The 23,128-nt window shown below is 36.2% G+C and overlaps 1 protein-coding gene across 1 annotated transcript; it reads right to left on the reverse strand.

Annotated features, from left to right (window-relative positions):
- Positions 1-682: 682 nt before the first annotated feature.
- Positions 683-19,562, reverse strand: LOC109705599 (LRR receptor-like serine/threonine-protein kinase GSO1). The gene is made up of 5 exons (XM_020226342.1): positions 19,275-19,562; positions 12,858-14,253; positions 11,625-12,626; positions 6,108-6,160; positions 683-3,630 (listed from the first exon to the last, which is right to left on the reverse strand). The coding sequence occupies exons 2-5, from the start codon at positions 13,862-13,864 to the stop codon at positions 809-811; spliced, it is 4,884 nt and encodes a 1,627-aa protein (XP_020081931.1). The 5' UTR covers positions 13,865-14,253; positions 19,275-19,562; the 3' UTR covers positions 683-808.
- Between the last annotated feature and the right edge of the window lie 3,566 nt (positions 19,563-23,128).

Raw genomic sequence — 23,128 nt, forward strand, 5'->3', positions numbered from 1 at the left:
AAAGAAGAAACCAAGATTTACGTAGTTCGGCAATTGCCTACGTCCACGGGGAGAGCGAGAGAGATGTATTCCACTATATGAAAAAATAGAAGTACAAGCTTACACCTTATGTCTTCTCCGGATAGAAACCAAGAATCTTATGGTGAATCCCACTTTTCTTGTTCTAATGAAAACTCCAAAAAAATACCGAAAAAAACTTTTCGTAAAAGCGAGAAGACCAAATTAGAGAAGTGTAGAAAACTCTGACCAAATTCTTTTATGTCGTTGCTTCGAAGAATCCGAACCGCTCAGACAATTGGTCGAGAACCGCCGCTTCGCCGCCAACGTCAATCCGTCGTTGCATGCGGAAGCGGTCCCTCCTCTACCGTCGTACGACCACCAGATGTTGTGAATTAATTAGCCCGAGCTTAACCCGCTCAAAGTCAACCAATATTAATTAGAGTCCGTTTGAGAGGTATAAACCGAATATGGTTCTCATACATGCAATCCGAATATTAATTAGATTCAGCCTTGTGTAGTAGATAAACTTATATCTTACACCAACATGAACCAACTTGAAGAATTAATATGAACACTTTTCAAGAGTTTAGGGTTTCAATTAGCGATCAAGCATAAAAATTTTAGCAGCAAAATGGAACTAGCAAAAAGTTTAGGGACTAGTGTTGCAATTTACACATCCAAATTAAACACAGATAAAGTGATTCCGAAAAGAGCAATCGTTTCATCACTGCATGCTAGTACATTAACTTTGTAAATTGAAACATAATATTTAGTTTTTTCGAGCATCATAAAATGCAACTGCAAAAAACTACACTTCCCTAAATCTCCTTCTTAAGCTAATGAGTGCTAATGCAACAGCAACATAAAGCCTATCATATGTGCGGTCGATTGCGGAGAAATAAGAAATTCTCAATGATCTGCTTAACAAAAAAACACCACAGAAAATCCAAAATCCTATTATAAATCCTAACACCACACTAATGTCCGGCCCTAATCTTTCAAACCGGTCATGCGACCTTTTTCCAAAGACATGAATTGTTTCATTAGTGAAGCAACTCTGCGTAGTTGGTGGCCCACAAAGATATGGATTGCCCATATATATAGATGGATCATTAAGGGTCTGCAGTTGATATCCTGACGGAATTTTTCCTGATAGATTATTATACGACACATTTAAGTAGCTCAGATAATTCAGTGTAGCAAGACTTTGTGGAATAGTCCCAGAAAGGTTGTTCATTGCTACATCAAGGGACTCCAATGCATGCATCATACCGATTTGATCTGGGATATGTCCTGTCAAATGATTTATCGATAAGTTCAGATTCTGCAGTGCCTGTAAATCTCCGATCTCATCAGGGATCTCTCCATATAGATTATTGCAAGAAAGGTCAATGCTTTCAAAAAGATAAAGAAGTTTCGAATATTCTCGTGCCTCTCCTTTCACAACTAAATATACACTGCCGACACTGCCGGCTGAGACATTATAGTTACTGTATTCAAAAAATGGCATTATAGGAACTCCTTTTTCCCAACTTAATTCTCCAATAGATCGAGGTATAGATCCAGATAAGATATTGTGAGAAAGATCTAGGGCTCGTAGATATCCGAGTTGCACAATTTCCGAAGGTATGCTACCCGAAAATGTGTTTGAGCACAAGCTGAGCACCATGAGAAACGGTAAGCTTTCTCCAATCCATTTAGGTATTGTTCCAGAAAAATTATTATATCCAAGGTCGAGAATAATTAGCTCTGTACAATACTGCAAAGAAGAAGGAATTTCTCCTGACAAGCTATTATTTCTTAAATTCAATATCGAAAGATCCGTTTGTTTGCCAAGGGATGCAGGAATTTGTCCAGATAAATTATTGTTCATCGTATCCAGAACAAAAAGCTGATCTTGCAACATCCCTAAACAGGGAGGAATTTCTCCTGATAGCTTGTTGTTTGATATATCAAGAACTATTAATGAAGTTGATTCGCATAAAGAGACTGGTACATTGCCGTCGAAACTATTATTAGAAAGAAGCAAATACTCTAAACTCGATAGCGTAGAGTTTGGTATCGGTCCCGTAAAAAAATTGTTGGACAGATCCAGGACAGTAGGAGTTTGCGGAAGAGCTGGCAATGGGCCTTCAAACTGGTTTGAGCTCAAATTTAGATACCGTAGCATGACACGGTTCAGCGACAATGGTAATTTTCCTTTGATTTGGTTATACGAGAGATCGATTACTTCTAGGGAACTGGACATATTCCAAAGCCAATCAGGAAGTGTATCTACAATTTTAGTTTTCGACAAGTTTATCTCTCCGAGTTGGGTCTGTCCTTGCAGCCAAGGAGGAAATTTCGGTCCCAGATTGCAGGAAGCCAATTTGAGTCCCTTCAGCTGAAAAGGAGGGGTCCAGTCATGACTCATAACTTGCACATGTAAGGAGTTATATGAAAGTGATAACCATTTTATTCTCTTTAAGTAGGAAAGTTCGATTTCTGTTACGACACCCTCGAGGAAATTACTTTCGAGATATAATGCAGTTAAGTTAGGAAGCCTCCAGACTCCAATAGGGATGGTCCCATTTAGCGAGTTTCCAGAAAGGTCTATATTAGTTAGACTGGTCATGCGCTCTAGCCAACCTGACAAGTTCCCCCTCAATTTGTTATCTGCAAAACGTAAAATCTGTAGATTTTGTTGCGTGCAGCTCGACAATCTCTCCACTGATCTAATTCCTCGTCCGGTGAAACCAACGCTGTTCAAATCCAGAGTGCTCAAGTTGCAGAGATTATTAAATGCTTTCGGTGACACGCCTTTGAAATTATTATATCTCAAGAGAAGGACTTTTAGAGACTTTAGGAAACTCAATTCAGAAGGAATGAAACCATGGAATTGATTGAAAGAAAGGTCGAGGTAAGTGATGCCGGTAAGGTTCCATATCCATCTAGGTATGGTGGAGTTGATGTTGTTGCTTGCGATTTTGAGGACTCTAAGACTCGTAATGTTGATATGCGGTAGAGAAATCGGTATTACGGAAGGATTAGTGTAGGTAATATCAAGATATGTCAAAGATGGCAGCTTGTTTATTGCTTGAAACCAATCTGTAGCAATACTCATGTTGACAAAACTCATATCAAGATAACGCAGAGAAGACAGATGAGCGACCCACGCGAAGTTGTCTACTGCAATATCATAAGCCTCACAACCGATAGAATTTATGTCAAGATAATGAAGGTTTGAGAGATTTCCGAGTTGAGGAGGTACCGTTCCACCGAAACAAGCTCGAGAGAGGTTAAGATACCGTAAATTTTTCAGAGAACCAAAGTACGTCGGGATGCGAATCCCGTTGAAATTGTTCGAGCTGAGATCTAAGTGCTTCAGATGATTTAAGAGAAGCAGAGATGGACTGATCTTACCACTCAAAGCCGGCGACGGTCTTTTATTAACATCGTTATAGGAGTTTCGCAGGTTGAGTTTCAGAACATGACCGGTTGTGTTGCTGCAAACGACTCCCCTCCATTCGCAGCAGTCTTGGCCTTCCCACGAGGACAGGCGGTTGCCCGGATTAGTGAAGCCCACTTTGACAGCCAGCAGTGCATTTCTCTCGGTCTCGAAGCACCCGCTTGCCGCAAATGCTCGGATGCCTATGACCAAAAGCACAAAAAAAATTTGAAGAACCATACTGTTCTAAACAAGTAGTAACTAATTAAGTCGGAAGGTTATGAATGGATCATCAAAATCTGGAGACTATATATATATATATATATATATATATGGTGATGGTCACCAGGTGTTGTGGACATAATTGAAACGGCCTTGGACTCTTGGAAAAAAATCTAGTTGGTTTGTTGACTTTGAACAGCATTAAAGTGTGTTGTCACTTGAAATTATTTTGTCGAAATCCCAATGACCATCAACAAGTAGATGAATGATCTGGAATAAAAACAAGGTTGTGGGCCATTTGGTCCCCCACAGTTTGTGTGTGATTACGCGGAGTTTGGGTTTTAAGAAAAGGAAATAGAAAACGACTGCAGTGCCAAAGAAGTCTAAGATTGTGGGCCTTCCCACGACTATTTCTGAATGTTGTGTTTAGTGTCTATATATATATACTTCAACTATATTACTACTAGGCTTAACATTGTCCCAAAAAAGAAAACAAAAACAAAAAAAAACAAAAAACAAAAAAAACTATTTCTGAATTTGGGGGATAACATTGTTGGCTATTTATTATCGGGCTAAAATAAGTCCAACTTTCTGCCCAGTAACAACAGGACCAGGAGAATAAGAAGTTGAGTTAGGTGAGCTTAATAAGTTGAGTGGGAGTGTGATTTATAAAAGACCTAACAACAAGTGGCCCAACGACAGACCCAACGTTCAGGTGGGTTGAGTCAGGTTGAAGCCCGTGAGCACTGTGGCTGGGCCCTTAAGTGTGATGGATGCGCCCTTCCTATCAGCACGTGCTTTTGGAATAGTTGGTTAGCGCTTATGATCCACAAACATAGTATCAAATTGGGGAGCTTTAAATCTCTAGGAATAATCAAAAACATCCGATCATATCTGTGCTCATACTCGATCTCATCCGTTAATTTATACATTATGCAATAAATAAGATAACGGTGTAGCTAATAAGGTAGTGGTCTTTTTTGCAAATTCAACTACTCCTAAAATAGATTACATCTACTCCTAATGCAAAAGTTATAAATATGATGTTTCCACTACAGGAAAAAGCTATTGTAGAGGCGGTTGCTCAAAGACGTTTGTAACAACCGCCTCTACAGAATCTGTTAGGGGCATATTAGAGGCGGTTTTAAAAACCCGCCTCTAAAATCCCCAAAAAAAAATTCTATTTTTTTTTTCCCCCCATACATGCACTACTAAAAAAAACCCTAACTCTATTTCCCCCCAAAACCAGCCACCTCTCCAACCCTTCTCCCAAAAAACCCACCTCCTCCAACCCTCCTCCCAAAAAATCGGCCGCCTCCTCCCCGGCGGTGATGACTGGCCGTTCCCTGTTGGCTGCCGCACTCCTTCTACTCCAAGGCCGCGTCCGCTGAGGTGCCGCGTCTGTTCCGGCGACCTCTCCCTGTCAAAGTTCTCAGGTACGCCGCTCCCTCGTCGCTCCCCCGCTGTGACAGTTCTCCGGCAGCGGGCCAACCTCCCCTGCCGCCGCGCGTACCCCCCGGCGCCCCTTTCCCCTCCGCCCTCATCGGCCAGCGCACACACCACCGTCCCCCACCCCCGCGCGTGCCCTTTTCCCTCTGAAACCGCCCTCTACAATCGTAGAGGGCGTTTAAAAACCGCTCTACCTGGCGGTCTCAAAAACGCCTCTACACAACATATTCCTGTAGCTGTTCCTAATGCAAAAGTTTGAAACTGTGATGTTTCAAGTCCTCCTTTCTTAAGCTCCATTTCTTTGTACGCGCTCCGTTACCGAGATCGTTAGCTATATAACTTGTTGTACCTAGCTGTTGATAACGCTAGTGTTAGATGTGATTCGACAATTGATAATCGACTCTAAGTTCGGATTTTCGACTCCGTCGACAGTTTTGCGTTCGACAACATTGACCAAATTGGAAAATAAAATTGTGAAGGAAAAATGAATATCTGTGGTTGGTAACGGAGGGCTCGGGCCGACAGGCTCGAGCCTGTAGAGGCGTGAGATCGTGGTTGGTTGTACCATCTAAACATTGTATTCCCTTTTTCGTTTTGATAGTGAAATCCTCTCCTCCCTCGCCCATGGTTTTTCTTTGCAAAAGATTTTTCACGTAAATATGTATGTTTTTCTTTTGTTTCTGCTTGTGGTTTGTTTATTTTGTGTTCACCATTTTGTTTTCCGTTTGTGCGTTTGTCGTAACAGCTAGCTTGTTTGTCAAAACTGGAACGATCCGATCCACTAGCAATAATAACTCGTTAGGTTCAAACCAAAGGCCCAAAATATTTAAGCTCCGTTATTATTATTAGAATGCGAAACCTCATATATATATATATATATATATTTTTTTTTTTTCATCCGATATGAGACTATTTGGATGTGTTATGAATAAAGCACAAATGGAAACAAAATGGCGAATACGAAACAATCAAATCACAACCAGAAAATAAAGAGAACACACAAATTTACATGAAAAATTCTTTGCAGGGAAAAAATCACGGGCGAGGGAGGAGAGAACTTCGCTATCAAACGAAAAAGAGAATACAATGTTCAGATAATACAGCCGACCACCATCTCATGCCTCTAGGGCAAAAACTAAAAAGGAAACTCTTAACAGGTTTCGGATCTGATCCGCTAACCACCACATACATTTCTTTTTCCTTCACAAATTTACTTTCCAATTTGGTCGCACCGCGAAACTGTCGGCGAGTCGAAAATCCGAACTTAAGTCGATTTAAGAATTTCGAGTCACATCTAACAGGATGTTACAAAAACTGGTCCTGAATCTATGGCCCAATCCTTCATGCACGTCGCATATTCATTCAAATTTTAAAATATTTAACTTCACGTAATTCTGGGCCCACCTATATTCTTGCCGAAGCTCTCTCCTTGACACGAGGAATTCTACACTGTCACACTTGCACCACGTCATCAATAATAAGTCAATCACATTCCTTCTTTTCAAACAAAAGTACAATAAAAATACTTTTTTATAATCATGATGGGACATATATTCTTAAAAGGATTAATTTGATTGGTTTGTTACGCCACGTCACTAATATACCCGTTGCATTCTAGAATTTTTCCCTTGACACGATACCGAAGTCGAGTTTTCTTTGTTTTTCACCGAATCCATTTTCGATGCCACGAATCTTCTTTTTTAGTTTCAGTCACCAAGTCGTTCTTTTTTTACTTTTGTTGCTAAAAGTATACAGAACTTAGCTGAATTATAAATTATTTTGATTTAATTTTTCAACTTTTAAAATTTAAATTTTTATTATTCAAATTTAAATTTGTTTGATTTAAATCAATCAACGATATCTTGACTTTAAAATTTAAATACGTTGTTTATCTTTGCAAGTTTAGTTAGTTAGTATATTTCATACAATTCTTACAGTTATAAATTTATTAAAGTAAATAATCAGCTTAAATTTTAAAGTCAAAATGTTGTTGACAGACTCAAATCAAACATATTAAAAAGTTTGACAGTAAAATCAAAGTTTTAAAAGTTTGGATAATAAATTCAAAATAATCCGTAATTCAGATAAGTTCTAAAAGTTCTTATCAATTTTGTTTATCAAATTTGAGATACCGTTTGATTTAGGTATTAGGGAGGGAAAAATAAGCCACTGTTCCCCCACTAACACCAGAACGAGGGTTGAAATGTTGCTCCCCACTTTTAATAAATTTTTTGAAAATAACCTGCTGGAACAAGAATTAAGATAATTAATTTAAAACTCATTAGCTAATTAATTTATTCATTAATGTAGTTAATATGCTAACTTATTTTGTAATTAATTAAATCATTCACTAGTAAAGCCAAGATATCGATAGGCAATTTAAATAGTACATAGTTCAGATAAATTATATATATTTTTACTAAAAAAAAAAAACATAAAAACCATAGCCCTATTCGATAATAAGTACATATATAAAGCACCTGCAATAAATTACTATAATTTGACTTTTTTTAACGCTATTACTAAAATACAACTCATTCAACTTCGGAGTGGATCTATAAACGTCTAGATATTTAAGTTATTAATATACTCATTTAGTTCATTTGAGCGGATTTGGAAAATAACTACTCATATATTATCTATTTAAGATCAGGTACAGATCGGATACGAATTGAGTATAAATTGGGAACGAGTACCCATATGCTTATCTATGGTATAAAATACAAATATTTATATATAATTAATAAGTTAAAAATAGAAATATAAAATTTTCAAACATACGACCACCGTCCTGAACACCTAGAATAATATAATAGTTAAAATTATATTTATAAGTCCAAATACATATAATATAATTGCATATAATTAACTAGTCATATAGCATACACTGTAATTTCAGAATACATGCACCTACTAAAATATAGTTAAAACACATGCGTAATAAGTCTGAAACATTATAGTGGAAAGATAAGTATCAAAATTTTCAAAATTTTAATATTTTTCTCCTTGTTTTAATTTTCGACAATCGAATATTTCATCGGGTCTGGATCCTGACATGAAAACTATTTCAGATTCTGCCCACCAAAAGATCAGGTCCTAGTTGACTTCAAGTCGAATATGGATATAACGTGTTCAGATCTACATCCGAAACTTCTTGACAATTTTTCTTACTCATATAATATTCATTTTTAATCGGATTCGCATCGGATTCAAATAAGGTACGGGATATGGGGTATTTTGGACATCTAAATTCTTCGGTGGGACCAAGCTAAGATTTTTGTATGATCATTCCATTTGCATAGTGCAGATGGAAGAAAAAAAGACAAAAAAGGTTTGTGGGCCTTGTTGTGGAAAATGTAGATCACGATTTGTTAAAATTATTTTGGGGGTGTTTTTAATCATATTGATTTGTAGCAGTATTAATGTAGTATCAGAGTGACCTGTTCTATACCGAATTTGTTCCAAATGATCTTAAGTTCAATTCCAACATCTTTTACAAGTAATTTTTTATTCCACCACAGCACCACATGTATTGAATTTGTGACAAACAAGTCACCCAATTCCTTTGCACTTTAATTACGAGGCCATTGATATAATAATTAGGATTAATTGCATATAAGTCTTTACAAATTAATGTAGAGAATTGCAAAAGTATTTCTACAAAATTCAACATTCATATGTTGTCTCTGCAAAAGTTCTGATGTTTTCAAATATGTCTCTGCTGTTAGAATCCGTTAGAAAAATTTAGTTAACCATAGGTTAAATACTTAAATCTGATTAATTAATAAGTGTCTGCGACCACGAATGACGTACCTCGCACGGTTAATCAAATTTTCTGTTTTCCGTGGGGTAGTATTCATGATTCAGATTAATATTTGAATATGTATAGTTATCAGGTATTGTGAATTCATGGCTTCCAATAAACGCAAGCGTTTATTGTTAATTACCCCTACAAAGTGTTAGGGTATCTTCGATTAAGAGACCTTTGTAATACTGAAATAGACTAAAATTGAATAAAAGGTGGATTTTATAACACAATCCGTTGTATAGTTACATGGCTTAACCAAGAGCATACCCCCAGTGTACATGAATATAACATAAAAGAGAAAATAATTAGTTCAACGACGTGACGGTCGATTGAACTGGGATGCTCAATTTAACGACATGGCGGTCGATTGGAATTGGTTTGCTCAGTTTAACGACATGGCGGTCGATTGGGATTTGGATTTGCTCAGTTTAACGACATGGCGATCGATTGTAATTTGATTTGCTCAGTTTAACGATATGGCGGTCGATTGGGATTTTGATTTGCTCAGTTTAACGACATGGCGGTCGATTGGGTTGAAATTGGATTGCTCAGTTTAACGACATGGCAATCGATTGGGATTTGATTTGCTCAGTTTAATGACATGGCGATCGATTGGGTTTGATTTGCTCAGTTTAATGACATGGCGGTCGATTGGGTTGAAATTGGATTGTTCAGTTTAACGACATGGCGGTCGATTGGATTTGATTTGCTCAGTTTAACGACATGGCGGTCGATTGGGTTTGATTTGCTCAGTTTAACGACATGGCGGTCGATTGGGTTTGATTTGCTCAGTTTAACGACATGGCGGTCGATTAGATTGGAATTGGATTGCTCAGTTTAACGACATGGCGGTCGATTGGGTTTGATTTACTCAGTTTAACGACATGGCGGTTGATTGGATTTGATTTGCTCAGTTTAACGACATGGCGATCGATTGGATTTGATTTGCTCAGTTTAACGACGTGGCGGTCGATTGGGTTTGATTTGCTCGACTTGGACTCACCTTCAGCTTAATTCTTAGTTTGGAGGACATCATGTAGGTGAAGGGCAAGTACACGAAATGGACTTGACTTGGCATACATGAATTTGAAGGTTTAAATTCAAAAGTTTGAGTTTCAAGTTAAAATTTTAGATTTAAATTTAAAATTTAAGCTTGAGTTAGTTTTATTTTGAAATTGAATTCTAATTNAGATATATATATATATATATATATATATATATGTTTGATGCTATATGTGAATTTGTAATTTGTATTTTAAAATTTAGATTTAATGTAATATATTTTGAAATATTGTAAAGAGAAAAAATTGTTTTGGGTTCGAGCTTGGTTTCGAGTTCTGGATTTTTGGTGGGGTTCGATTTTGGATATAGATTTTTAAAATCCGTCAAATTCGGATTCGGGTTCAAGTTTTGGGTTTGGTAGACGGGTTTGGGTTCGGGTTTTTGAAAATCTATTCCAAATCCGACCCGTTGACATCTAAAGGTGTCCGTGGACCGAGTCGGGTCTGGATAGTTGATATACTGTACCCGTACCCTAAAAAGAAATTGTTAGAAAAAAAAAAAAACCCTACATATTTAATTTCAGGTCGGGTCCGGATCTGGGTACTTAAGTTACTAATATACTCATCGGGTCTATTTGAGCGGGTCTGGGTAGTGACTATCCGTATACTATCCGTTCAAAACCGGATACGAGTCGGGTACGGGTACCTGTATATATATTTTTTATAGACTTTGTTAAATTGTTTGGGCAAAATTTGTTTCGGCCATTATATTTACTGATTAGAAGTATAAAATTCAAAATAATTTTATATGTAAACTTACAAAAATTAAAAAATTATGATACCATATTACAGATAAAGAGAATATAAGTTGTAATAATTACTAATATTATATACTAACATTCAAAAAAAAGGAGAAAAAAATAAAGATGAATCAGAAAATTTGTTAAATAGAATATTTATTAAAAAAAACTAGATTGTCGACTATGATTGGAGAAAGAATTTGAAAATAAGATCGTTGACCGGTTGTCCGAATTTCCGAAATGAGATTTTTTCTATTTTGAATTCGATAATTTGACCGGATTAGTCAACTTGGTCGGATCGTATTTTGGCACATCTTTACTGCTAAATAATATAAGAAGTACTAAAGGACATAAAAACAATTAGACAATGGAGACCAACGATGTAATTAACGGGAACCAAATAGCCTTATTAAGAAACTGTCTACGTAGTTGCCGAATAAACGAAGTAAAATTAAATTAGAGTCCCTCAACTTTCCGGAAAGTTTATTTTACTCCTTAAACTTTTTAAATTCAATGTTTGGACACTGAATTTCCAAAAAAATTTTCACTTTTGTCTTCATCTTAGCAGCAATAATTTTTGCCCTCTAATAATAAATATGGATAAAAAGTAAAATGAGCACTATAAAAAGTTTAGGGTTTTATTGCCGAGCATAAAAGTTTAAGGAGCAAAATGGAACTTGCCAAAAGTTCAGGGACTAGTATTGCAATTCACTCACTCAAATTACATTTCCCCACATCTCCTTCTTAATCTAATGAGTGTTAATGCAACAGCAACATAAAGCCTATCATACGTACGGTCGATCGCAGAGAAATAAGTATTTCTAAATGATCTACTTAACAAAAGAGCGCCAAAAAAAATCCAAAATCCTATTATAAATCCTAACACCACGCTAATGTATAGCCCTAATCTTTCAAACCGGTCATGCGACTCTTTGCCAAAAACAATAGTTGTTTCATTAGTGGAGCAACTCTGCGTAGTTGGTGACCCGCAAAGATATGGATTGCCAATATATATAGATGGATCGTTGAGAGTCTGCATTTGATTTCCTGATGGAATTTTTCCCGACAGATTATTATACGACACATTTAAACTGCTCAAATAATTCAGTGTAGCAAGACTTTGTGGAATAGTCCCAGAAAGCTTGTTTATTGCTACATCAAGTGATTCCAATTCATGCATCTTGCCGATTTGATCTGGAATATGTCCTGTCAAATGATTCATGGATAAGTTTAGATTTTGCAGTGCCTGTAAATCTCCTATCTCATCAGGGATCTCTCCATAGAGATTATTACAGGAAAGGTCAATGCTTTCGACAAGATAAAGAAGTTTCGAATATTCCCGTGCCTCTCCTTTTACAACTAAATATGCAGTGCCAGCTAAGACATCAAAGCTTCCATATCGAAAAAATAGCATGTGATCTGTAGGAACCCCTTTTTTCCAACTTAATTTTCCAATAGATCCGGGTATAGTTCCAGATAAGTTGTTGTGAGAAAGATCTAAGACTCGTAGAAATCCAAGTTGTGTGATTTGCGATGGGATGCTACCTGAAAACCCATTTGAGCGCAAGATGAGCACCATGAGAACCAATAAGCTTTCCCCTATCCATTTAGATATTGTTCCAGAAAAATTATTATTTCCAAGGTTAAGATTAACTAACTGTCGACAATATTGCAAAGAAGAAGGAATTTCCCCCGACAAGCGATTATTGCTTAAATCCAGTATCGAAAGAGCACGTAGTTTGCCGAGGGAGGTAGGAACATTTCCAGATAAAGTATTGCTCATCATATCAAGAACAAGAAGTTGATCTTGCAACATCCCTAGACACGAAGGAATTTCTCCTGATAGCTTGTTGTTCGATATATCGAGAACTTGCAATGAAGTTGATTCACATAAAGCGAATGGTAGGTTGCCGTCGAAACTATTATTAGAAAGAAGCAAATATTGTAACCTTAATAACGTAGCGTTCAGTATCGGTCCCACAAAAAAATTGTTGGACAAATCCAAGATAGAAAGAGTTTGTGGAAGAGCTGGCAATGGGCCTTCAAGTTGGCTTGAGCTCAAATTTAAATATAGTAGCATGACATGATCCAGTGTCAATGGTAACTTTCCTTTGATTTGATTATTGGAAATATGTACATAAGCTAAGGACCTGGACATATTCCAAAGCCAATTGGGAAGGGTACCAACAATTCCATTTTTTGATAAGCCAAGTTCTTCTAGTTGTGTCTGTCCTTGAAGCCAAGTAGGAAATTTAGGTCCCAGATTGCAAGAAGCCAAGTGAAGTGTTTTTAGTTGAAAATGAGGAATCCAATCATGACTAATTTGCAAGTTAAAGGTGTTATATGCAAGGTCTAACCATTTTAGCCTCTGCAAGTGAGAAAGTTGGACTTCTGTTATAGTGCCCTCGAAGAAATTACTTTGGAGATATAATCTAGTTAAGTTAGTAAACCTCCAAACCCCAAGTGGGATGGTCCCATTTAGTGAATTTCCACTTAGGTCTATTTCAGTTAGGCTAGTCATGTTCTCCAGCCAACCTGATAAATTACCGCTTAACTCGTTATTCTTAAAATACAGGTTTTGTATATTTTGTTGCGCGCAACTCGGCAGTCTCTCTGCCCATTTATTTATTTCTCCACTAAAACCAACTCTACGCAAATCCAAAGTATTCAAGCTACAAAGATTACTAAATGCTTTCGGTGACATGCCTTCAAAATTATTAGATCCTAAAGAAAGAACATTTAAGGACTTCAGGCAACTCAATTCATCGGGAATAAAGCCATGAAACTCATTGGAAGAAAGGTCAAGATGAGTGATGCTAGTAAGATTCCGTAGCCATCTAGGCAAGGTAGAGTTGATGTTGTTGCCTGCAATGTTGAGGACTCCAAGGGTTGTAATGTTAAGATATGGTAGGGAAATGGGAATTGTGGGAAGACTAGTCCAGCTCATATCAAGATATTTCAACGATGGCAGCATGTTTATTGCTTGTAACCAATATGTAGCAAAACTCATGTTAACGAAACTCATATTAAGATAATGCAAAGAAGACATATGGGCAAGCCACAAGATATTATCAACTCTGATATTGGTATCACAATGGAAAGAACTGAGGTCGAGATAATGAAGTTTTGAGAGGTTTCCAAGTTGAGGCGGTACCATTGCACTGAAACAAGCTCCAGAGAGGTTAAGATATCTCAAGTTTTTTAAAGAACCAAAGTACTTCGGGATGCGAATCTCGCTGAAGTTGTTCAAACTGAGATCTAAGTGCTCCAAATGATTTAAGAGAAGCCAAGATGGACTAATCTTACCACCCAAAGCTGACGGTCTTTTACCATAATAAAGGTAATCAAAATTGTCGTAGGAGTTTCGCAGGTTGAGCTTCAAAATGTGACCGCTTGTATTGCTGCAAACGACTCCCTTCCATGTACAGCAGTTTTGGCTTTTCCACGAGGCTAAGCGGTTGCGAGGATCAATTAGATCTGCTTTGAAAGCTAGCAATGCATTTCTCTCGGTCTCGAAGCACCCGCTTGCCACAAATGCTTGGATGCCTATGAGCAAAAGCAGAAAAAAAATTGGAGGAGCCATATATATTGTCTCACGTTTTCTTTTTCTGTTTTAAAGAAATGACAACTAACTAAGTTGGAATTAAAGGCTATGAATTGATCATCAAAACTGGAGAATATATAGTGATCGATGGCCCTGGTGCTTGGACTTGCAAAAGCATTTAGACTCTTCAAAAAGTATCTATCTAATTTGTTGGTTTTCTTTGAATGAAAATGGAGACTTTTACTATTGCAAGAATTTGTTACCTAAGTTAAAATGGACCTACTAAATAAGCATCATGAAGTAGATCTGTATTCATGGTGAAGTTCCACACACGTGTGTAGACTTTTGGGTATGCTTGGTTTGTGTTATAGAAATTTCTTAGAATTTCTAGAGTTGTATTATCCGAAAACTGTATTATTTGCTAAATTTTTACTGACGTGAACTGAACGAATCCTAAAAGTCTTTAGACCTTTCCCAAAAAACACCTACTTGGTTGGTTTACTTTGAATTATTACAAGGAATTTTACTATTCTATGTAACTGCCAACTTAATTAATATGGTCCTATCAAATGAGCATCATAATATAAACTAATCTAGAGGCAAAACATAAGATTTTGGGCCTTCCTATGAAAATGTAGTCATAGGAATCCTTTACTTTGAACATGTGAGAGGAAAACACATAAGATTATGGACCTTACTAAGAAAAATATAAACACATGGTAAGAGTACTTCTATATTATGTTCTATCGGATCGATTTGATGGATAATATATTTAATTGCAAAGTGATCAATTCTTTACCCTTTTCTAGATGCCTAAATAAAGATTATTATATGATCCTTCCTATTGCTTAGTCATATTTTACCACATTGATGCAGTAGGATTGTGGGCTTTTCTACGAAAATGTAGATATTTGTTTCATTTAAATTTTAATTCTCAAGTTTAAATTTAAATCCAAATCATAAATTTAATTTGTATTTTGAACAACAAAATTAGTTCTCAAGTTAATTTCCAGTTTAAAAATTTGAATATGAATTTTATTTAAATGACTGTATTGGTAACAATTTTTTTTTTCCCACCCAAACAATAAAAAATATAGGATTGTTCCAAATCCTGGGTGTCCCATTCTTCTCCCTTCAAGTCTTGATGTTCTCGTCAGGTTCAAGTACAACACTAAGCTATCGCTAGGCTTAGCCGACGTTATGGGGAGCAGCGTTCCACCCACAACGGTTGTCACCAGGGAGCCGCGCTTTGCCCCCCTGTACAAACATAACTCAGTCGTGACTTATGTTACACTTCTAGCAAGTCATTGGCTCTGATATCAATTGTGATGCCCCATTTTTCAGAGAGGTCGCCGATCTTAGAGCTACTCTAACCCTAGCACATTCAATTCACTTAACCTTTTGGGACTAGCTAACGCGCAAAATACTATATCGGACTATTCCAAATCCTGGGGTGTCACAGTAAAGTCGCAGAAGTCACCAAATTTATTTAGATGGGAGAGAAAAATTCCTAAATTGCCGGTCTTCTCATAGAAAATGTACATTCATGTTTGTTCAGATTATTCCTGAGTTTTTTCTGTTATATCGATTTGGTGGGTAATGCCGTATTAATTAGAGTGATCAATTTGGTGGGTAACGTAGCAATTCCTTTGCTACTGATTTTTTATTCCACCTCAACACCTCACATATTGACTTTGTGCCTGGTAAGTCACTCTCATTTCATTTCAGTTACGAGGACATTAATTTAATAATTAACAAATTTTGCCTCGATTTTTTTTTTAATTACGCAATACTTTTACCAATAGTAGCAATAATTTCAGCTTTTTCAACAATTAATTAATTAGAAAAAAAATATTATTTGAACTATTTAATAAAATTTACGGAGAAATCGGGTAATAATTAATTTGTGCGGCCTATTTATAAGGTCAACCTTCTGTACTCAATATGTTTAAAACCTAAAAAAATAAAAATAAAAAATCGGCCCGACTTGACACGGCCCATAATTTTGTCAGTGCCCGACCGACATGACCCACGTAACATTCCTAAATGTCAGTCTTTCAACTTTCTAGCAGATTTTATTCTAGGTCTTAAACTTTTTAAATTCAATATTCGAATAGCAAACTTTCATAATTATCTAACTTCACAGTTGTAATCTTAGAAAATAATAGTTTTTTTCCTCTAAACATGAATAAGAAGTAAAGTGAGCACTTTTCAAGAGTTTAGGGTTTCAATTAGCGAGCAGAAAAATTCTAGGAGCAAAATGGAACTAGCCAAAAGTTCAGGGACTAGTGTTGCAATTTACACATCAAAATTAAACACAGCTCCAGTGATTCCAAAAACAGCAATCATTTCAGCACTGCATGCTGTAAATTGAAACACAATATTCAGTTTTTTCGAGCATCATAAAATGCAACTGCAAAAAACTACACTTCCCCAAATCTCCTCCTGAATCTAATGAGTGTTAATGCAACAGCAACATAAAGTCTATCATATGTGCGGTCGATCGCAGAGAAATAAGAAATTCTCAATGATCTACTTAACAAAAGAACACCACAGGAAATCCAAAATCCTATTATATATCCTAACACCACACTAACGTATAGCCCTAATCTTTCAAACCGGCCATGCGGCTTTTTCCCAACAACATGAGTTGTTTCATTACTGGAGCAACTTTGCGTAGTTGGCGGCCCACAAAGATATGGATTGCCGATGTATATAGATGGATCGTCGAGAGTCTGCAGTTGATATCCTGACGGAATTTTCCCTGACAGATTATTATACGACACATTAAGTGGCTCAAATAATTCAGTGTAGCAAGACTTTGTGGAATAGTCCCAGAAAGGTTGTTCATTGCTACATCAGGGGACTCCGATGCATGCATCTTGCTGATTTGATCTGGAATATGTCCTATCAAATGATTCATGGATAAGTTCAGATTCTGCAGTGCCTGTAAATCTCCGATCTCATCAGGGATCTCTCCATATAGATCATTGCAAGAAAGGTCAATACTTTCGAAAAGATAAAGAAGTTTCGCATAATCCCGTGTCTCTCCTTTTACGACAAAATATAAGCTGCCCATGAGGCCTTCATCACTTTCATCTTCCAAATACCGTATGTAATCCTCCGGAATTCCTTTTTCCGAAGCAGTCAAACTAAATTTTCCAATAGATCGAGGTATAGTTCCAGATAAGTTGTTGTGAGAGAGATCTAAGATTCGAAGATACCCGAGTCGTGCAATTTCCGAAGGAATGCTACCAAAAAACACATTTGAGCGCAAGCTGAGCACCATGAGAACTGATAAGCTCTGTCCAATCCATTCAGGTATTGTTCCAGAAAAATTATTATATCCAAGGTCGAGAATAATTAACTCCGCACAATGCTGCAAAGAAGAAGGAATTTCTCCTGACAAGCTATTATTTCTTAAATTCAATATCGAAAGACCCGTTTGTTTGCCGAGGGATGCAGGAATTTGTCCAGATAAATTATTGTTCATCGTATCCAGAACAAAAAGCTGATCTTGCAACATCCCTAAACAGGGGGGAATTTCTCCTGATAGCTTGTTGTTTGATATATCAAGAACTATTAATGAAGTTGATTCACATAAAGAGAGTGGTACATTGCCGTCGAAACTATTATTAGAAAGAAGCAAATACTCTAAACTCGATAGCGTAGAGTTCGGTATCGGTCCCGTAAAAAAATTGTTGGACAGATCCAGGACAGTAGGAGTTTGCGGAAGAGCTGGCAATGGGCCTTCAAACTGGTTTGAGCTCAAATTTAGATACCGTAGCATGACACGGTTCAGTGACAATGGTAATTTTCCTTTGATTTGGTTATACGAGAGATTGATTACTTCTAGGGAACTGGACATATGCCAAAGCCAATCGGGAAGTGTATCTACAATTTTAGTTTTCGACAAGTTTATCTCTCCGAGTTGGATCTGTCCTTGCAGCCAAGGAGGAAATTTCGGTCCCAGATTGCAGGAAGCCAATTTGAGTCCCTTCAGCTGAAAAGGAGGGGTCCAGTGATGACTCATAACTTGCACATGTAAGGGGTTATATGAAAGTGATAACCATTTTATTCTCTTTAAGTAGGAAAGTTCGATTTCTGTTACGACACCCTCGAGGAAATTACTTTCGAGATATAATGCAGTTAAGTTAGGAAGCCTCCAGACTCCAATAGGGACGGTCCCATTTAGCGAGTTTCCAGAAAGGTCTATATTAGTTAGACTGGTCATGTGCTCTAGCCAACCTGACAAGTTCCCCCTCAATTTGTTATCTGCAAAACGTAAAATCTGTAGATTTTGTTGCGCGCAGCTCGACAATCTCTCCACTGATCTAATTCCTCGTCCGGCGAAACCAACGCTGTTCAAATCCAGAGTGCTCAAGTTGCAAAGATTATTAAATGCTTTCGGTGACACGCCTTTGAAATTATTATATCTCAAGAGAAGGACTTTTAGAGACTTTAGGAAACTCAATTCAGAAGGAATGAAACCATGGAATTGATTGAAAGAAAGGTCGAGGTAAGTGATGCCGGTAAGGTTCCATATCCATCTAGGTATGGTGGAGTTGATGTTGTTGCTTGCGATTTTGAGGACTCTAAGACTCGTAATGTTGATATACGGTAGAGAAATCGATATTGCGGAAGGATTAGTGTAGGTAATATCAAGATATGTCAAAGATGGCAGCTTGTTTATTGCTTGAAACCAATCTGTAGCAACACTACTCATGTCGACAAAACTCATATCAAGATAACGCAAAGAAGATAGATGAGCGAGCCACGTTGTTGTCTACTGCAATATCGTAAGCATCACAACCGATTGACCTTATGTCAAGATAATGAAGGTTTGAGAGATTTCCGAGTTGAGGAGGTACAGTTCCACCGAAACAAGCCCGAGAGAGGTTAAGATACCGTAAATTTTTCAGAGAACCAAAGTACGTCGGGATGCGAATTCCGTTGAAATTGTTCAAGCTGAGCTCTAAGTGCTTCAGATGATTTAAGAGAAGCAGAGATGGACTGATCTTACCACTCAAAGCCGGCGACGGTCTTTTATTAACATCGTTATAGGAGTTTCGCAGGTTGAGTTTCAGAACATGACCGGTTGTGTTGCTGCAAACGACTCCCCTCCACTTGCAGCAGTCTTGGCCTTCCCACGAGGACAGGCGGTTGCCCGGATCAGTGAAGCCCGCTTTGACAGCCAGCAGTGCATTTCTCTCGGTCTGGAAGCACCCGCTTGCCGCAAATGCTCGGATACCTATGACCAAAAACACAGAAAAATCTGAAGAACCATACTGTTCTAAACGAGTAGTAACTAATTAAGTCGGAAGGCTATGAATGGATCATCAAAATCTGGAGATCGACTATATGTATATGGTGATGGTCACCAGGTGTTGTGGACATAATTAAGAAGGCCTTGGACTCTTGAAAAAAAATCTAGTTGGTTTGTTAATTGACTTTGAACAGCAGTGGAGTGTGTTGTCTTATTACTTTTAAATTATTTTGTCCAAATCCCAATGAGCATCAACAAGTAGATGAATGATCTGGAATAAAAACAAGGTTCTGGGCCATTTGGTCCCCCACACTTTGTGTGATTACGCGGAGTTTGGGTTTAAAAAAATGAAATAGAAAACGACTGCAGTGCCAAAGAAGTCTAGGATTGTGGGCCTTCCCATGACTCTTTCTGAATGTTGTGTTTCCTTTTCTACCACGTCCATATCTTTGTTAGTTAATTCGCAAATTATTCGTAAATTATTCATAAATTATTAAAAATCCGAATTAAATAGTTCGTTTACGAATTTTTTCAAAGAAAAAAATAAATTATTCACGAATTTTTGGGCCAGCCGAATAATTCGCGAATTATTTCTGGATTATTGAAAATCTGAATAAAAAGCTTATAATTTTTATATTTAAATATAGATTATCTTATATTTTATATTTTATACTGAATTCATTTTTTAAGCCGAATTTTTTAATAAATTTAAAAATTAGAAAATAAATTTTATGCGTATTATATATGTACCGAATTTTTGCCGAATCCGAATTAACTAATTATGGTCTATACTTCAACTATATTACTACTAGGCTTAACATTGTCCAAAAAAAAAGAAAAAAACGAAAACAAAAAGAAACTATTTCTGAATTGTATCCTCTTAGATTGATTTGGAGGATAACATTGTTGGCTATTTATTATTTGGCAAAAATAGGTCCAACTTTCTGTCCTGTAATAATAGGCACAAAGATTAAAAAGTTGAGTTGGGTGAGCTTAATTAATTAGTTTAGTGGGGGTGTGGTTCACAAGAGACCTAACAGCAAGATGCCGAACAATAGACCCAACGTTAAGGTGGGTTGAGTCAGGTCGAAATCTGCGAGCATTGTGGCTGAGCCCTTAAGTCAGGTGGATGCACTCTTCCTATCAGCACGTGCTTTAGAATAGTTGGTTAGCGCTTACGATCTACAAACATAGTATTAAATTGAGCAGTTTTAACTCTCCAGGAATAAAATGCAATCAACCTACAAAGTTCAACTTTCATATATTTTTTTTGCAAAAATCTTAATGTTTTCAAATATGTCCCTGCTGTTAGAATTCATTAGAAAACTTTAATTAACTATAAGTTAAATAATTAACTCTAATTAATTTATAAGACAACTTGACATTTTTTGCCCCTCTCATATTATAGTGTTGTGACTGTTGAATGGACAAATTTGTCAAGGCAAAATTGACGTTTCAGTAACAAACTAGAGTAATATATTTGAAAACATTAGAACTTTTTCAGAAACAACATAGAAAAGTTAAACTTTATAGGGGCATATTTGAAATTCACTATATTTGTATGGACATGAATACATTTAACTCTAAATTTTTTGAAAATAACATGCTGGAACAAGAATTAAGGTAATTAATTTAAAATTCACGACCTAATTAATTTATTCATTAATGTAGTTAATATGCTAACGTATTTTGTAATTAATTAAATCATTCATTAAAGCCAAGACATGGATAGCCAATTTCAATAGTACATAGTAGAAATAAATTATATATGTTTTTACCCAAAAAAAACCAAAAAAAACCATAGCCCGCGGTCAATAAAATTACTAGAATTCGACTTTTTTTTTTTACGCTAATACTAAAAATTTATAATTTTTTTTTAAAAAAATTTTAGATGCTGAGGTGCAAGTATGTTATATAGATATAAATCTTATACTCTAGTCTCTTACTTGTCTTGGGTCAGTTGGTTCCCCCCAAAAAAAAATATATCTTTGGTAGGTATGTTCGGGTCTAAATAGTTAATATACTGTCTACATACTCTAAAAAGAAATGTGTAGGAAGAAAGAAAAAAATCCAATCTATTTAACTTTGGAGAGGGTCTAGATCATGATATTTAAGTTACTAATATACTTATTGTGTTAATTTGAGCGGATTTGAAAAATAACTACTCATATATTACCTATTTAAGATCAGGTTGGATACGGATTGAGTATAAATCAGGAACGAGTACCCATATGCTTATCTATGGTATAAAGCACAAATATTTATTATATAATAAGTTAAAAATAAAAATATAAAATTTGCAATACATACCACCACCACCCTAAACAGCTAGAATAATATAATAGTTAAAATTATATTTATAATAAGTCCAAATACATATAATATATAATTGCATATAAGTAGTCATATAGCGTACACTGTAATTTCAAAATACATGCACCTACTAAAATATAGTTAAAACACATGTGCAATAAGTCTGAAACATTATAGTAAAAAATTAAGTATCAAAATTTTCAAATTTTTAATATTTTTCTCTTTACTTTAATATTCGGCAGTCGAGAATTTCATCGGGCTTGGGTCCTGATATGAAAGCTATTTCAGACTCTGCCCACCAAAAGATCAGGTCCTAGTTGGCTCCAAGTCGGATATGGATATAACGTATCCGGATTTATTTCTGAAACTTTAATAGATAATTTTTCTTACTCATATAATATTCATTTTTGATTGGATTCGAAACCGGTCTAAATCAGGTACGGGATATTGAGTATTTTGGACATCTATATTCTTTGGTGGGACCAAGCTAAGATTTTTGTATGATCATTCCATTTGCGTAAATGCAGATGGAAGAAAAAAAGACAAAAAAGATTTGTGGTTCTTGTTGTGGAAAATGTAGATCACGATTTGTTAAAATTATTTTGGGGGTGTTTTTAATCATATTGATTTGTAGCAGTATTAATGTAGTATCAGAGTGACCTGTTCTATACGGAAGTTGTTCCAAATGATCTTAAGTTCAATTCCAACATCTTTTACAAGTAATTTTTTATTCCACCACAGCACCACATGTATTGAATTTGTGACAAACAAGTCACCCAATTCCTTTGCACTTTAATTACGAGGCCATTGATATAATAATTAGGATTAATTGCATATAAGTCTTTACAAATTAATGTAGAGAATTGCAAAAGTATTTCTACAAAATTCAACATTCATATGTTGTCTCTGCAAAAGTTCTGATGTTTTCAAATATGTCTCTGCTGTTAGAATCCGTTAGAAAAATTTAGTTAACCATAGGTTAAATACTTAAATTTGATTAATTAATAAGTGTCTGCGACCACGAATGACGTACCTCGCACGGTTAATCAAATTTTCTGTTTTTTGTGGGGTAGTATTCATGATTCAGATTAATATTTGAATATGTATGGTTATCAGGTATTGTGGATTCATGGCTTCTAATAAACGCAAGCGTTTATTGTTAATTACTCCTACAAAGTGTTGGGGCACCTTCGATTAAAAGACCTCTGTAATGCTGAAATAGACTGAAATTGAATAAAAGGTGGATTTTATAACACAATCCGTTGTATAGTTACATGGCTTAATCAAGGGTATACCCC

Source organism: Ananas comosus, unplaced genomic scaffold (assembly GCF_001540865.1).
Source record: "Ananas comosus cultivar F153 unplaced genomic scaffold, ASM154086v1, whole genome shotgun sequence".
NCBI lineage: Eukaryota > Viridiplantae > Streptophyta > Magnoliopsida > Poales > Bromeliaceae > Ananas > Ananas comosus.